Source organism: Chiloscyllium plagiosum, unplaced genomic scaffold, assembly GCF_037043375.1.
Source record: "Chiloscyllium plagiosum isolate Xiang-an unplaced genomic scaffold, Cpla_swu_hap1 HiC_scaffold_41, whole genome shotgun sequence".
NCBI lineage: Eukaryota > Metazoa > Chordata > Chondrichthyes > Orectolobiformes > Hemiscylliidae > Chiloscyllium > Chiloscyllium plagiosum.
In genome coordinates this window covers 12473289-12491243 of record NW_028270179.1, presented here as the reverse complement: position 1 = coordinate 12491243, position 17955 = coordinate 12473289, and the positions used below count along the sequence as shown (strand labels likewise).

Below are 17955 nucleotides of genomic sequence, written 5' to 3'. Positions count from 1 at the left end.
CGAATAGTCAAAGTAATGCGTAAGTATTGTAGTGTACCTGCAGAGTACCTCTGGGCCACCCGGACGAACCAACCCAACCACCCTGTAGCACAGCATTTCAACTCCCCCTCCCACTCCACCGAGGATATGCAGGTCATTGGACTCATCCACCGCCAAACCACAACAACCCGACGGTCGGAGGAGGAGCGTCTTATCTTCCGACTGGGAACCCTCCAACCACAGGGGATGAACTTGGACTTCACCAGTTTCTTCATCCCCCCTCCCCCCACCTTGTCTCAGCCGAATCCCTCCAGCCCGGCACTGCCTTCCTGACCTGCAGTCTTCTTCTTGACCTCTCCGCCTCCATCCTACTCCGACCCATCACCCTCACCTTGACCTCTTTCCACCTATCACATTTCCAACGCCCCTCCTCCAGGTCCCTCCTCCCTACCTTTTATCTTCTCCTGCTGAACACTCTCTGCTCATTCCTGAAGAAGGGCCTGTGCCCGAAACGTCGAATCTCCTGTTCCCTGGATGCTGCCTGACCTGTTGTGCTGTTCCAGCAATAAAGTTTCAACTTTGATCTCCAGCATCTGCAGACCTCACTTTCTCCACCTGCAGAGTAAGATGAAGGGGTATAAAATGAAGTGATCTTTGCGTATGGATGTTTCTTTACTAAAGGGGGCTGGGGAGAAGAAGCATAACTTTAAAAGGTTATTTTGTCCTTTCTGTTTTTCAAGAGATGATGTAATTTTACTGATGGCAGAGGTGTGGTCAAGTCTCCCAGGTCAGTTTGTTTAATATACTTTGCTTTGTTTGTGACAGTGAGAAGCTGCAGCATTGGCGAAAAATTCCAATCTTCAGTAGCTGCTTCTTGCCTGACTTTTCCATCGAAAGTCGCTGCTGCTTGTAATAATCTATGTTTGATTTTACTGGTTGTCAAGGGGTGTGTTACAGTAATTAAAACAGCTGTTTGGGTTATTTGGTCTGTTGCGTCAGTCAAGTTTCCAATAGTTATGTTAACCTAAATTTTGTTTTCAATATAGTCTATTTCGAAAGAAAATATTCTTATGGTGATCTTATGAGTCCGGAAGAAGAGGCAAAAACTTGAGAAACTGTCTCGTTCACATGTGGCTGCCATCAAAATATAAAACAGCCTGCCATTAGCGTGACTGAACAAGCTTGGGCATCGTAATAACACACATGACACAATAGCTGAGTTGCACATCGTGCTGCTGTATGTCGGTTTACTAAACTGTTGTGGTCACATGAAGTTATTCAGCCGGGCTCAGTATTTATGCCAATTTGTATTAAGCTTGGAGAAGTATTTAAAAGCATCTTCCAATTCACCTCTGAATTTCGCCTGTGTGACTGCGTAAATACACGTATTCGTGCATGAACTTAAGATTTGTAGCATGTACCCGCTTTCCTGCAGAATAAATTTGGGGTCATTGGGATTGGAACCTATCGAGTAGCTGTCACCAGAAATTTGCACAAGTAGAAAATGTACAATGTACGTTAGCCACAACAAGCTGAAACTGCCGGAGATGGCAAAGAGTAAAACGATGGACTTTCTCCTGCTCTCCATTTCTGCGTCACGTTTATTAATTTCATTGCTGTGGGATCGGAGTCTCCTGCGTTCTCTACTAGCGACTGTAATGTGTCGGACTGTCAGTGCATTAAACAGCAAAATAAGGAGGAACGGGAGACATGGAGTCTGAATGCGGTCAAACGTGTCAAACAATCTCCATGCAAACGAAGTGTAAAAATTCTGTTTTATGTTGCAGTACCAGCCTTTGCTATCAAGAATATATAAGGGCTCGTATATGAAATAAAGTGGAATGTTAATCAAACAGCAGAGCACACACACAATTCCTATAACGACAGGTGCTAATTTTTCTGTGCAGTACTTCTTTTTCTGCTCCTGGGAGCAAATGGTCAGAAACCGATCAAAGGTGAAAGCGACAGTCAACCAGACAGAACAGTTTCGGGAACAGTAGATGAGAAGAATTATCAGACGACATCCTGTTGTGGTGTTCAGCAAACTTGCTGGAAAATAAATTGCCAGAAGCCGACTTAAAATCACTGCAACAATAATAACAACGAAATCTGTTGCTGCCATGGTTACAAGGTATTGAGTGATGCATCTTGAGAGACCACATCTTCCTCGGGACAGTATCACTATGGTCACCAGGTTGGCTGTAAGAAATAGAGAGTGAGAGACCGAGAGTGAGTGTGAGAGGGAGAGACAGGGAGAGCCAAGACATGCAGAGACATAGAGAGACAGAGACTTACATACAGGCAGAAGAAATGAAAAAAAAAAGAACATTGTCAGTTTGGCGATGGGATGGCAAGGGATTTGCAACAGTTATGTTGGATTCAACTTAGAAAATTTGTATATTCCTATTAAAAAAGAATGTCTGCCCCGAATCATAATTGAACCCACATTATAAAATATATAAAATTTTTACATTTCGGTCTTTCCTATTCTATATAAATATAAGGGATTGCAATACATTTCAAAACCAAATGGATGGAGTGACAATGCTAAAATGGCAACAAAAACATTTGAGGCATATCTGAATATTATAAACAATGATAATAACCTTACCAACAAGAAACAATCCTCTTCAGCTGATACATTCACGATCTTTTCCTCAAGGTAGCATGGTTGGAATTAATTTATCATTGCATAAAGTTCAATATCATCCACAGTTCTTCATGTTCTGAGACAAAGCACTTTGAACACTCATAGGAGTTTCACGTGCCACCCAACTCCCATCAATTTGACATCTCAAAAAAGATAACAGTGAACGTACTTCAAAATCTCACTTCGTAAATCCCCACATATGGTGCAGTGCAGTAGGTTTGAAGTGCAATGCCTACTGCATGTAAACACTTAAAGCAACAACCTTGACCGAATATCAGGAAAACAACGTTGATCACTTGATCAATCATTATTCACTCCCTCCAGCAGTAGTAGAAAATAATGGTTGTCTTTATCATCTACAAGACGCATTGCAAAAATTCACAAATATCCGTGATTCAGAACCCTCTTAACCAATGATCCGTACCAAGGGCAAGTACACAGATCATTGTGGATCTCAGCATCTGCAAGGTCACTTTCAATCTTCTCATCACTCTGACTTGGAAATATATTGTCTCTCCTACAGTGCAGCCGTGTCACTATCCAGAAACTACCTCCCTAACTGCATTTCGATGTACTTGCATAAAATGCACTACAGTTGCTCAAAACGACAACATAGCCAACACCTTCTAAAAGGAATCTACGAAAGGATAATATGTGCTAAGCCAGCCAACTGTGCACATATTGCAGGAAAGTATACTAAACAAAGTTTTGAAATGAAAATTGTCCATAAAGGACTCACTTAAATTATATTCAGCAGACGTGAGTGCTAACATGTCTGAAATAAACAGCTGAGTTAACCAGGTTGTGAATGTAAAAGAAAAAGTCTCGAAACTAGAATGAAAGCCATTGGTTGTCATTGTTCTCTGTCTCTGTCAATCAGCTAACCTTAGATTTGAATACATTACAAAAAAAATTATAGTTGTATTCCGATGTACTACTGATTAATAATACATTCATGGACCGCCATAGAATATAATAAATACACAGCGATTCTCAGAACACGTGTTTAAACATCAGTATACCAAGTATTTTAATTCTCATAATTTACCTGGAACTCCGAAAGCAGCAAGGGCAGAGTACAATGACAACGAATGCAAGAGACCATGTTTAAAAAGAAAATAAATAAGTCAGTATGCGAGATAAGTTAGTTTCAGTGATTACGCATGTCACAGAAGGAAATCAAGTGTTGTTAATGGATTTTAACCTTTCAAACTGTTATAACCACAGCTAATAATAGCATAAGCCAAATTTCTGATGGAAACCTAGGTTGATAAGTAATATGTACAATTCTGATATTGGTTGCTGTGGTGGTTTTGAAAGAAATGCAAACGAGACTTCAGGGCACACTAAAACGGGTGGGTAGATAGATAGAAGTGTTTTTGATGAAGGATTCTGGTCGAAACGGTCGATTTTTCTACCCCTCGGTTGCTGTCTAAAACTGCTGTGCTTTTTCCAGCAACACACTCTCAACTCTGATCTCCAGTATCTGCAGACCTCACTGCCTTCCACACAGAAGTCATTGTCCACGTTGGCAAGAATGGCATAGGTAGGGATACTTGCATTGACAATTCAGAGAGTTAGTTCAAAGAAAAAGGAACTCTCCGGTAGTAACCTCAAGATTACTTTCCCTACTTCGTGCTCCTCAGGCGAGGAAAAGAGACGTTGTATATTAAACACGTGGTGAATAAGCTAGTGTGTGTGTTAGAAGTGGCTAGCTTAAGGTAAATGGCTGATTGGGATTTCTTCCAGAGAACATAGAGTCATGGAGACGTCAAGCATGGTAGCAGAGCCATTGGTCCAACTCGTCCATGCCAACCAGATATCCTAAATTAATCTAGCCTCGTTTGTCTGCACTTGGAAAATATCACTAAAAAACCTCTTCCTCTTCATGTACACAACCAGATGTTTTTTAAAAGATGGTAGTTGTACTAGCTTCCGCCACTTCCTCTGGCAGCTCTTCCCGTACATGTAACAGCCTTTTCATGAAAGAAATTGCCCCTTAGATTTGTTTTAAATCTCTCCTCGCTCACCGTAAACCTGCACCTGCTCGTTCTGGACTCAAATAAACCATTGAAAGGACCTGCTTTATTTTTTATCCTATACATGCCCTTCATAACTTTATACATTTCTGTAGGATCATACCCCAGCCTCCGACGCTCCAAGGGAAATAGCTTCAGACTAATCAGCCTCTTCCTGAAGCTCAACCTGTCCAGCCCTGGCAGCATCCTGGTAAATCTTTTCTTCCAATTTTCATGTCCTTCCATGTGAGAGAGATCGAAATTTTACACGATATTCCCAAAGTGACCTAACGAATGTCCGAAACAGGCGCAACCTGACCTTCCAACGTCTATAGACAATGATTTGATAAATAAAGGAAAGCATTCTAAACGCTTTCTTCAACATCCTATGTACCGGAGAATCCATTTTCAAGGAAAGAAGAAATTGCGCTCCAAGGTCTCTATGTTCAGCAACGCTCCAGGACATTACTGTAAAGTGCATAGGTGCTGCACTAATTTGCTGTTCCAAAATACAGCATCTCACATTTATAAAAATTAAACTGCAACTCCAGGTGAAGGATTAGCTGCACCTAAATTACAGAGGCACTCGGGAGATTTTACATCAGTGAAGCGGGCAGGGATGGCCGGAAGCAGAGCAGCAGGTCAGTAAGTATACAGACTGTATTAATGGTGAAGGAGCATATCGCAGCTTTGCTGAGGGAGGACACAATCGAATGATTTTGCAGGTATTCGAGGTGATCAAAGTTTCAGTCAGGGATGATTGCGGCAATAGTGTCCACAATTCTTTAGGTGTTTTGGATTCTTATGGAGAAGGTGAAGAGTGGACTTCGGGATGAACGTGTTAAATTAGGTGCAGGGCTAACTGCAATCGAATCAGAGGCTGTGGATTCAGAACAGCTGTTTGAGAGTAAATTCACAACAGACCATTGGGAATCTTCTCCTGTCTAATTGTTTAGTGTTCAGGACAGTCACGTCCCTGTGATGCGAAGGACAAGAATGACAGAAATCGGGATACTTGGATCACAAGTTATCAGAGTGTCAAAAAATTGAAGCAGACCTAACGTCTGCACGAATAAATTTGGTCGAAAACTTTGAAGAATATAATGATACTAGGAAGAAGGTCAAATGGGGAATTAGGAGGATTTGAAGCGGCCATTGAAATACCCTTGCTTAACAGGGTTAACGAGATGTCCAAGGCATTTTATACATGTATTTTCTATTTGAGGAAGACAGTATCTAAGGAAACAAAGCCGACCCAAGAAAAAAGGGCAAGTGGTTATGTGCAGAACGACAGGACATGGATGGTATCATTCGTGATCGATTTGCGTCAGCATTCTCCATAGAGAAGCGTGTGACGAATATTAAGGTCCGAACAAATGTGCAAAATTCTCAGGCAGATAAATATAATGAGGGAGATATTGAGTACCGCAGATTTTAGAAAGTCAGAATCGATTAAATGGGGAGGTGGAAAAAGAACAGGGCTTCAAATCGCATCATTGAAGCAGGAGAGTGAAGTCTCTGGCAGAACCCTTCATTCGGCTTGCGTAGGGGCAAATGGGTTGAGAAAAATTGAAGAAGTGGAGTGTGGTTGGAGAAAGTTAAATGTAATGGCGGAAGGTGAATGCACGTAAAAAAGCGATAGAGATTGGTCAGTGGAAAGGTTGGAGGGGAAAGGTGGGAAGAAAAATGTGTAGATTAGGCCTGGTAAAGGTAGCGGGGTGGAGAGAGAGGTCTGGATCTGCGTGGGTTGTGCTGACATTTGGACACTGATGAATTCTATGTTGAATTCATAATGTGTAAGCTCCCATGGTGGAAGATGAGGTATTGTTCGCCTAGTTTCCATGTGGCCTCGTTTTAATGATAGTGGAGTTCAAGGTTGGGCATGTCACTGAGGCAGTAGCAATTGGCTGGCAACCGGAAGGTGGGGGTGATTGGAGCATTCGAACAGTTCATCATCTTCAATCACAATTTTCACCTTTACTTCAGTTTCATTGCAAATGTCTCTGACACCTCCTTCCAATTCCTGGACCTCTCCGTCTCCATCTGGGACAACTGAATTAGCCCTGACTTCTATGTTAAACTCATTGACATCCACAGTTACCTCAAGTCCAACTCCTCCCACCCTCCCCAGAAAGAGGCGATCCAATACTCCCATCTCTGCCTCAACCGTTTCTGCCTCATAGATGATGGTTCCAGTCCAGGACATCCCAGTTGTTCTCCAAATTCAAGGACCGAAATTACACTTGCACTGTGATCAATGGTGCCCTCAAAAGCATCTCTTCCATCTTTCACACCCCTGCTTTCCAAATCCAACACACACCCAAAATATAATAAAGTAAGTGTCCGATGGGTCCTTACATTCCAAGCCAATAACTCCAAACACAATGCTACATCTAGCGCCATTTTCTCCACCTGCAGTATAACCCCACCACTAAAACGAAATTTTCTTTCCCACCCATCTCTTTTCCACAGGGATTGTTCCCTCTGTGATTTCCTCATTATGTCCACGCGCCCCAACAACCTCCCCTCCACAACTGGCACCTTCCGCTGCGGCCGCAAAAGTGGCAACAACTGCTACCACACCTCCCATCTTATCTCGATACAAGGCGCCATAGCATCATTTCCGAGTCTGGCCAAGAATCACTTGTGCATACAACCTTATTTACTGCATCCTTTTTGCTAAATATATGGTCCCATCTATATGGAAAAGGCCGAGCGCAAATTCGGCGATAGTTCAGGAAACATCTATGGTCCACAATCTCCAATCAACCCCACCTCCCGCTTGACAAACATTTCAACCCCTCCTTGAGAACCACAATGACATACCAATCTTTCATCTTCTCCACCATCAATACAAGGCAACATACAAACTGAAAGAAGAACACCTCATCTTCGGCTTCGGGAGCATACAACTTTATTCGTCAACATACATTTCACCAACTCCTAAATCTCCCCAACTCCCATCTCCCTTCCCATCTGTTTGCTCAACACTTCCTCCTTCGTGCGTCCACCTACCAATTAATGTTCCCTCAGCCCCAATCCGCACTTGTATATTTGCCAGCCCCTTTCCCCTTCCTCACTCCTGACGAAGATTTCTGCCTGAAATATCGACTCCCCTGTTCATCTAATGTTGCTTAATTTGCTATGCTTTTCGACCTCCACACTCTATCTAATTCAACATAACGATGAAGTAATTGTTATATCTTGAAATTCATTACGATGGACAAATCCGCCAGTTCCAGGCGGATTCCCTCCCATGATGGTGTTGGGGGCAATGCAATAAATTGCAGAGGCCTTATTTCTCATATTTGGCCTCATTTGAAGTTACAGACAGCTGAAGAATGACAAATGTTTTCTTTGTTTGTTTAAGAAGCTAAACAGAGATAATCTGGATAATTATTCTGAAGTTTGTGAGGCTAATGTCAGTGCTGAAAAAGCTGTTGCAGAAGAGATTGTATGACTGGACATATTCACATTTGGAAGAAAATCATCTTCTCAGTGATAGGACGCATGGACTTTTACCGAAAAGTTCATCTCTCCCCAAGTTGACTTTATTTTCATGAAGAGGAGACAAGACTGTTTGAATAGGGAAGGGCTGTGGCTGTGACTGAATCCGAGATGCTTGGCCACAGCGGACGTAGCGTTGAAAAAAAAAGAAGGGCGGAGATGATGGAACAAACAATTTGTTCACAAATGGTTCAGGGTGCCTGTGAAAAAATATGGATTCTGAATAAACTAATTACTTCAAAAGGGAGATACTACGTTTTAGGAGAAAGTAAGATAAAATATTACGAGTTAAAGATACATAGAATTCATGGAGTTGAACACTAAGTAAATTCAACTTGCACTTTCGTTCGATAAAATAATTGCCAATCTAAACGTAACTTTTTTTCCACAGCTACATCCAGCTCAAGTACCTTTGACTCCTTTGCTTGTACATCGGTGGGAAAGTGGAATGAAGATTGCTTCTTACCCAATAACTAGCTCCGGTGCATTCGTCAAAATTAGGTTTTGATATTGTAAAACTGCATACTCAGACTAAAGCATAACTTTGAGTGAAAACCGTTGTGATTTGTCCGGTTGGCCCGGCAGTTCCAAAATATAAGAAATTCAAGAATGAAAAATGGTGACAACTCCACTGTCTTACCTGCCTCGATGGCCTTGGACTCTCTGACTGAAGGTGCAAACTCTATTCCCTAACAATAAAACAACTTCGAGAGCGATCCAACTTTGCTGTGTTTGTGTTATATTAATTTTATGCGCCGGATCATTATCATAACGTAAATTGTTGTTGCAATTTTGCATGGCTGTTATATTTATTTCTACAAAATGATCCCCGTCCCAGTTACTGCTGAAAAATCGATTTTTATATTTTACTTCTCATATGAAATCAAGTATGGGAGTAAAGTGGAAGTTGTATAATGTTGCCACACGTGATGTCGTCCTGATGAAGGGCTTTTACCCAAAATGTCGATTTTCCTGCTTCTCGGATGCTGCCTGACCTGCTATGTTTTTCCAGCACCACTCTAATCTGGACTGTGATTTCCAGCCTCTGCAGTCCTCACTTTTCCTTAGATGTCAAGGTACCTAGGCACAAAGGGGTTTAGATACAAAACAATAAGAGAAACAAGAGTTACAAAGTTAATTATTACTTCATAGAATATGAGAAATTTCAAGGAATTGCAAATAGTTTATACTCAATTTTCTCGTAGTTTAGACTGGGACACAAAAGATTGAGTTAACAGTTCAAGAGTCTTTGATGATTCGTTCTCTTGTCTCGTTCTGCTGTCTTTCTTGTTCCACCGCCACACACAGCCATGCTGCAGTTGAAATTGCAGCTTCTCCGACGACCCTGGGTTACTCTGGGTACGTAACCGGACAGGATCCACTCGTACGTCTCGCCGAGATACAGCCATAAAATGTCGAGACACCAGCCAACATCCCACAGAGATCAGGTTGAGAGGCACTGAGAGATCATATCGGAACACGCTACGAGTCGGCGAGAGACCAGGCTGAGAGACACCAGGAGACCAAGCAAGGATCCCTCACGAGGTGCAATGAAGCAAGCCTGAAAGCGCCGGGAAACCCAAATGCTATAAAAAATGAGAATAAAATCGGGAAAATGAGAAGGAAAAGGGATTTGAGGAGCTTCGATGGAGTGTCCATTTCCGTTGCTATTACACTATATTATCACATTGTTCATACCAAATGAAACTCTTGACTGTCATATTGTGAGGAGGAGCGAAGCCCAACTTTGCTGAAGGGATGATGGGGGAAAATAGCTGAATATTTTAGGTCTCATCAAAGTACCTTGAGGTTTTTCTGGTTTAATAACCTGATACCGAGTTGTTTGAACTCCAGCAGCTAGTCATCTGAATTAGTTTGTTCATTCCGACTTCTCAATCCCTTTCCCAATTTTAAAACCTCTGTGAACAAAATTGGAAAAATGGAGGGCAAATGCACAGAATAACCAACATAGAATGTATTGCAATACAGATGTTTCACTGTTTTGCCTTGAGATCTGCAGTGATTCTTTTTCTTCACAACTTTATATGTTGAGGGAAACTTTTAAGTGCATGCGAAGTAATACCTTGCTTCCTGTCATGAAAACTAGGAAGAGTTATCTGGTGGCCGAATGTTACAAACGGAAAATGTTAAATATGGACATTCCTGCATGGCAGTGACAGATTAGTTTGAAACAAAGCATACTTTTCCTCATTTTGTTGGCTGTGTCAAATTCGACCGTATAACTAATATCAGGTGACAAAGCTGATTCATGTAAGACGATCATTTTCTCCCATAGCTCAGAGATAAGAAGCCCCCAGGGAGTCAAGACAGAATCTTAACTGGAACTACCTTTTTTTTCTCTCATGTTTAGTATAAGAGACAATATTGGTGTGCATGTTTACATTCATGCGAAATTTCGAACCAAAAATGTGTTAATGCTTTTAACAGAGACTATGGATATCCTGCCTTCTGGATTTTCCACATGCATCATTCAAATCCATTTCAAACTGAAATCTTCTTAAAGTAGACTTTTGCTGCTTGTAGACGAGGGAAAACCAGGGAAATAATCTCTCTCACAAGTGGCTGCCATGAATTTATGAAGCGATGTAGCGCATCGAGTAGAGTTAATGTGAAGTCCTGTTCGGACCGTGTAAGACATTGCTGAGACCACTTTTAGTACACTGCAGACAGTCCTCATCACTCTGCTCTAAGAAAAACATTGTTGAACTAGCAAGTATACAGAAAAAAAAAACATATTGGCCATGCCAGAACTGGGGTGTATGATATATAACGAGTGACTGCATCGGCTATGAACTTTTTATCCTGCAACTTCGGAGGTTGAGGGCTGAATTTTTAAAGAACACAAAATCAGTACCGTCATAGATAAAGTGAATAGCGTTGTGGATCAAAACAAAACGCTCAAAATATATTAAGAAGACATTCTCCGATGCAAGAACTTTTTATTTATTTTAAAAGTTAGGTGTTCGTTGTTTTGTTACAGATGCAATTCGATTAGTCAATCGACTGGGTTTGGAACAAAACACTTTTTACATACACTAAGTAAAATGCGAAGAAAGTACCATTGAAAGAAAAAAAATGCTGATTTTACTGTAGCTCTATCGTTATCCTCAACACAATAATCGATGAACGGCCACTAATTAACTGTTGCAATATAGTAGGATCACATAAACACACGCTTGAAAAAAGCAGATGCGGCAAAGTCAATTGTCTCACATGCCACTTTAGAAACTGAAAGAAATCGCAGATTTAACTTCTAATAGGGAGAGGAAGAAGTCTTCGAAATCCAGCTTAAAGATCACAGCGACTGCTAACAACTTGAAAAAAAATACTGTTCCTGTGGGAGCTTGACCATCCACTCAGGCTGGTGCTATTGAACCAACATTATAAAAACATCAAGGCCTCACAAGGTGTTTACTTTATTGACCTTGAAGCAGCATCTTCTTTCATTTTAAAAAGAAGTTTGGTTTACAACACAGAAAGCCATAGCATCAGCACAATATGCGTGATCTTTTACCAAGATTTTTGTGAGGTTGGAGAGATTGACAATCCATAAACTCCCGACATTGTGGAAGAACGCCATTCGGCCAATCGTGCTCACACTGCCCCTCAAAGATAATCGCATTCTGATCAACATCGCTCCGCTGTCCTTGTATCCCAACATTTATTATAAGATCATAAGACAATCAGACATAGAAGCAGAAATTATACCATTCAACCCATCAAGCCAGCTCTACCATTTGATGATAGCTCGTAGATTTTTGAATCCCAACTTCCTGCTTTCTCTCCATAATCGTTGACCCCCTTGGCAATAAAGAACATTTAAAATAAACTCAGTGATATGTCCTCCATAGCCTTGTGTGGAAATTAATTCCATAGATTCGCCTCTCTCTGACTAAAGAAGCTTCGTCCTAACTCCGTTATAAATTGTCTTCACTGTATTCTTACTCTGTGCCCTTGGCTTCTCGTCTGTCCTGGAAATGGAAATATCTTCCAGAAGTCCAGTCTGTCCAGGCCACTCAATATTCTGTCAGCTTCAATCAAATACGCTGTCTTCCTTTGAAACTCCATGGGCATATTCCAGAGCTGTCAAACGATCGCCACATGTTAAGCTTGCCATTCCTGGTATTATTCTGGTGAACCTTCTGACGACACGCTCCAGTATGTCTACATTCTTCCTGAGTTACGGGGGCCAAAACTGCACGCAAGACTCGAAATGTGGACTGACTGGAGCCTGATGAATCCTCAGAAGCACATCCCTGATTTTACATTCTGTCCCTCTAGTGGTCTTTACGTTCCTAACTACCGACTTGTCCTCCATGTTAACCTTAAGAGAAACGTCGACTGGAACTCCCATTTCACTTTTAAATTGCTGACGAAGAACATTTCACAGAGATTTTGTTTCATTTGTGGAATGAGACGCCAGAAGATGTAGGAGAAGCGATCTCAATTACAGTTGAGATTGAATATTGAATATGTACTTGAATAGGAAATGTTCAGAGTGACATGGACAAACACAGGCTGATGGGACAGATTCCGTTCTACACACCTGGATGGCATGGGCCTGTTGAAGCAAAAGGATGCGTTTTACATTCTGTATGTCTCTGTTTCTTTAAACGAATTCACATTAACTCTCCAGGAGTATGCGAGTCATCTGCTGAACGATACAGCCTGCTTTATGGAGAAAAGGAGAGTAAGTCTTCAGAATGGTGGAAATTTAAGCAGTTACTTTTTGCTTTATTGAACGACGTCTGAATAATTTATATCAATTTCATATTCTATTTTTGTTTCTTCCATATTTTAAACCTCTAGAAAGAGTTGAATATGAGATATAAAATCCATGCATAACGGACAATTAGTCCATTAAACAAACTCGACTGAACTTCCTGTTGCGACCATCAATTATCTGTTTTGAAATAAAAAATGAACACAATGACATGTATCTTCTAACATAAAACAGTAACATTATAATTTGATTAAATAACAAGGCTGAGATCCATTAACGTGGAATAAAATACATAGCCCGCTGGAAAATATATATGCATTCCTCTTTTTAAATCACTTCCTGACTATCACATTTAAAGAAGAGTATTAGCCCATTCGCGGATCTACCCAGAATGAATCTGCCATTTATTGCACAAATCTAAGCAATATAATACGAATATATATTTGCCACAAATTGCAAATTGTCTGTAGTCAGGCATGATCAGCAATTGAAGAATGAATGTTGTAGCCACCTTGGCGACCTTTGATGAATGGCAAAAGACACTGAATTGGCCGAGATTTAAAACATGATAACAGCCATACATGTAACTTGGCTCGTGCAGTTAGAAAAAGGACGACTGCAATTTACATGTATACTGAAGAAATCTAATCTGCACTTATTGTGCTGAAAACGAATTCTCTGTATGTGGCCGGAATATTTTTTGGAGAAGCAGAATAAATACATATATAAAATCTATCATAACATTATTCTATTATAGAATTATTCAAGGATCTCACAGAATTTCCTGTCATTTTCTTCACGTCTTGTCTGTTTGTCTCATATGCGCATAGTGTTTCAGCCGAACCATCATCTAAAAAACTCATTCACCTAATCTCTTCCAACTGCTCAAATTTTAATCAGCAGACTCGAGAAGACTTCATCAATGTGAACATGTTGTGCAGGGAGAACATCCAATAAAACAGAGCAAAAATTGTCAGTTTAAACTTTTACTTTGTCTGGCTTGACAAAAAGGTGCACTAAATTTGTTGTTCGATTTGACTGAAGTTTGCAAAACCGACATGCTCAATTCTAAATCGTGCTACTCGGTATCATCAGTCATTGTGGAGAAAAGGAGAGAAAGTCTTCAGAATGGTGGAAATTTAAGCAGTTACTTTTTGCTTTATTGAACGACGTCTGAATAATTTATATAAATTTCATATTCTATGTTTGTTTTTTACATATTTTAAATCGTTTTATAATAACAAAATGAAATAATTAATCTTGACGCCGATTAAGATTTCGCATATGTTGGCATTTATGTATTTGTATTCCAGTTCATGTAGGAGAGTGGTCAGGCTCATTTTTAAGACGCATTGCATAAATCTGAAAAACGGGTGACAGATTTCTGTCAGCTGTTAAAATTGATGATGATGAATGAAGAAAATGCATGAACAGATTTGACTGTGAACAAGAAATGGCGGGTATTAAAAGCGATTCAACATAGTTTCCACAAGAATACAAACCTTGAAACAAACTCAATCTAGAATGTCAATCAGGACACATTAGTACTAAGGTTGTATTATCCGGACGTACTGACCTCGACCGAAGGCAGAAAATATTTCTCAGGACGGAGTGCAATTTCAAAGGCATCAAATAATGACCACGAGTTTGAAAAATAGATAGAAAACAGAATATGAACTCAAAACAGCGAGACATATCAGTACAGACGGTCAGAAATTTTAAAAGTATAAATGGAAAGGTTAAAACGAATTAATTCAGATACATCAGAGTGGCACTGTGGCTCAGTGGTTAGCACTGCTGCCTCACTGCACCAGGAACATAGGTTTGATTCCAGCCTCGGGTGACTGACTGTGAGGAGTTTGAACAGTCTTGCTGCGCCTGCACACGTGTCTGCTAGGTGCTCTGGTTTTCTACCACAGTCCAAAAATGTACAGGTGAAGTGGATTGACCAAGCTAAATTGCCCACAGTTTGCAGGCATGTGCCGGCTCGTAACGCTAGCCATGGTAAATGCAGGGACTTGATGGGGAGTGTCTGAATAGGGTTTTCAGAGGGTCAGTGTAGACTCAATGGACAGAATGGTCTGCTTCCATGCTGTCAGGAGTCTATGAAATCTATCTCCAGTAGCAATGAATATGAAGAAAGAAGTAAAAATGTCGAATTACAGGAGATTCTAAGCAATTATATTTCCCTGACATCAATTACTTAATCTGATCTTCTTTAATATACACGAATTTATAAGAAATGTAATTATGGTAAGTTATTAAATTTCTATATAAAAGACCACATGGCTCAGTAAATTATTTTGAAATGATTAATCTCACAACAACATCAACTCTGGAACAGAAGTGACTCCAGTTCAAAGTGATAGACTTCTTCATTAAGGCTTTTTCAAATGCCTCACCAACAATTCACTTGTAAGAAAGCTGCACAAGGAACTGAAGCAAGAAACGAAATGGACTGACAAAAAATAAGTTTCAAGGAGGTGGTTGATATCATTCTTTTTTCTGGATAGACAATTAGTGGTATCTTGGTTAGCAACACTCACACGATAAGAATGACGTCAAGCCATTTATAATTTGCGAGATTCTGGAAAAATCAAACAGAAGAAAATGCAGTCATAGCATGCAAAAAAATCGAAAAGTATTGAAAGAACTGCTGAAGCTGCAAATCAGAAACAACAACAGAAATTGCTGGGAAGACCCAGCAGGTCTGGCAGCATCAGTGTAGACAAATCAGGTTTAACGCTTTGGCTCCAGTGGCCCTCCAAGGTACTGATGATAGCTAAGAAAATTATTTTTATGCAGAAGGTAGAGAAACGAGACGGGGTTAGGAGTAAACGATTGGTGGAGAAATCGAGACAAGAGAGAAAGCAAACCTGTTGGACAGACAAAGAAATGGATAACAATCACCTTCAGAAAATATACAGTTTCTCATGGGGAGAACTCGTGTCTAAAAATGGGTTCTGCATAATTGTAGACTACATGATAACTTGGCCTGGTGTGTGGTGCCAGAGGAAAACGTGGAAGTTCGTTCAGACCCTAAAATGTTTGAACTCTACATTGAGAACATGAGTCTGCAGACTTACCAAGGAGGACGTGAGGTGGTGTTCATGCAACGTGATCTGAACTTCGCTGAAACAAAAGAGCAAGCATGCAACAAAAATAGAGAACATGGAGGAATGTGACGTTTGGAAGGGCCAGACATCGGGAAACTCAGGGATTTTGCTCTGTGGACAAAACGTTTGTGTTCAACGAAACAGGCACTCAGTCTATACTGTGTTTCGGCAGGATAGAGCACACTACATTGCGCAGCAAATACAGAAGACTATACTCGTATACTGAGTGAAGTGCACGTAAAGGCATGCTTCATCTGGAAGTTATGTTCAAGCCTATAGTTACTGAGGAGGGAGGAAGTAATCGGGCAAGCATTACACCTCCTGTGGTTGCAGGGAAAGATGTCACAATATGGTGGAGGGTGATGTCAGAAGTGAATGAGGAGGAGACCAGTGTATGCCAGAGGGATTGTTTCTTGCGCAAGGTTGATAAGAGAGAAAGATGTATATGTCTATTGGTTGAATCCTGCTGGAGATGGCAGAAATGGTGGCTAATAATCGTGAAATAACATGCAAATCATAATGACCACAACTCCTACTATTGGTCGAGACAGCGTCAGACGCATTTTATGTTGATCTTTGGCTGGAGCAGTATTCTGCCAATTATCCTTTTAAAAAGACGGTGGGCTCGCTCCAGTACATGAGGACGGTATTCATTCCTTAACCGAAATAATATATTATGTGATATCAAGAGGATGTTGTGGATACTGGTACAATTGCAACATTTAGGAGACATTTGGATGGGTATATGAATAGGAAGGGTTTGGAGGGCGCTGGCCGGTGGGACTAGATTGTTTTGGGATTATCTGGTTTGCATGGACAGGTTGGACCGAATGTTCTGTTTCCATGCAGTACATCTCTATGACTCTAACTGCTAGTAGAAGCTTGCTTTGTGCATTTCACCTGCTACGTCTGCAACCTTAGTGCAGGTGTATAGAATGCAACAAAGGCACGTATTTCGGACGAGGCCAGACCCCCTCGAAACACTTCAAGAAAATAACCCCTTAACCTTCCTAGTTTTGTTAAGCAGACGTTAAGCAAATTTTGCAAGAGTCTTGACCCATCCACTCAGTTTTACACAAAACAGAACTCATTTGCAATTTTCACAACGAAACACAGACAAAAGAGAATAGAATATACAATAAGTAAGCTATTCGAACAGGCTATCAAAAGTAGTGATGCATTTCCAACGACTTGCAACGATCTCCATAAACATCTAATGCCATAAAAAGGAAAAATAAAACAGACATCTTACAGGAGAGATGTCAAAGGCAGGGAGGATCAGCATGGCCCAATTTCTTTGCGTTCAGCAGCTGCACAACTGAGTGCTTGTCAAAACGACTTGAAATCACAGAAAAGCTAATCGGGAAGAACTGGTCACTCCCCTTTCTTTGGCCTGGTGTTTTCTTTTGAACTTGAAAGATTTTCAAGTAGATTATCTCCAGACATTTTGGAACCTGTGTCTTTACAACCTGCTCAAAAAATAAACAAGGGTAACTTAACCTTGTTAAAGGAGTCCAGATTAGAGTGGTGCTGTAAAAAAGCAGAGCAGAACAGGCAGCATCCGAGGAGCAGAACAATAGGCGTTTCTGGCAAAAGCCCTTCATCAGGAATGAAGCCTGATGGAGGGCTTTTGCCAGAAACGTCAATTTTCCTGCTCTTCGGATGTTGCCTGACCTGCTGTCCTTTTCCAGCACCACTCTAATCTAGACTCTGTCCTCCAGCATCTGCAGTCCTCAGTTATGACTTGTTAAAGGAGCACATTGTCAGACACGTCAATATTATAAGCACATTCTGAAATATTTGCAAAACCTTAGAAGGATTATAGAAATGCAAAAGCTTGAAAACATGCATTTTATAAAATGTACACTTTAATACATTCAAAATTATGAGATTTCTTTTGCTTCAGTCCATTAGAAACTCAACCAAATTGCCGTTCCGTGG

At 40.7% G+C, this 17955-nt stretch overlaps 1 protein-coding gene across 1 annotated transcript in view; it reads right to left on the bottom strand.

The window, feature by feature from the left end:
- Nucleotides 1–1267: 1267 nt before the first annotated feature.
- The window catches only part of LOC148138153 (uncharacterized), a 72124-nt gene continuing 55436 nt past the window's right edge, over nucleotides 1268–17955 (bottom strand). Inside the window, exons 5-9 of the mRNA XM_087981831.1 lie at nucleotides 15985–16030; nucleotides 15445–15485; nucleotides 8170–8354; nucleotides 3678–3728; nucleotides 1268–2178 (exon numbers count right to left, since the gene is read on the bottom strand). Coding sequence (XP_087837957.1) covers nucleotides 1268–2178; nucleotides 3678–3728; nucleotides 8170–8354; nucleotides 15445–15485; nucleotides 15985–16030 — 1234 coding nt within the window. The remainder of the gene's footprint in view (nucleotides 2179–3677; nucleotides 3729–8169; nucleotides 8355–15444; nucleotides 15486–15984; nucleotides 16031–17955) is intronic.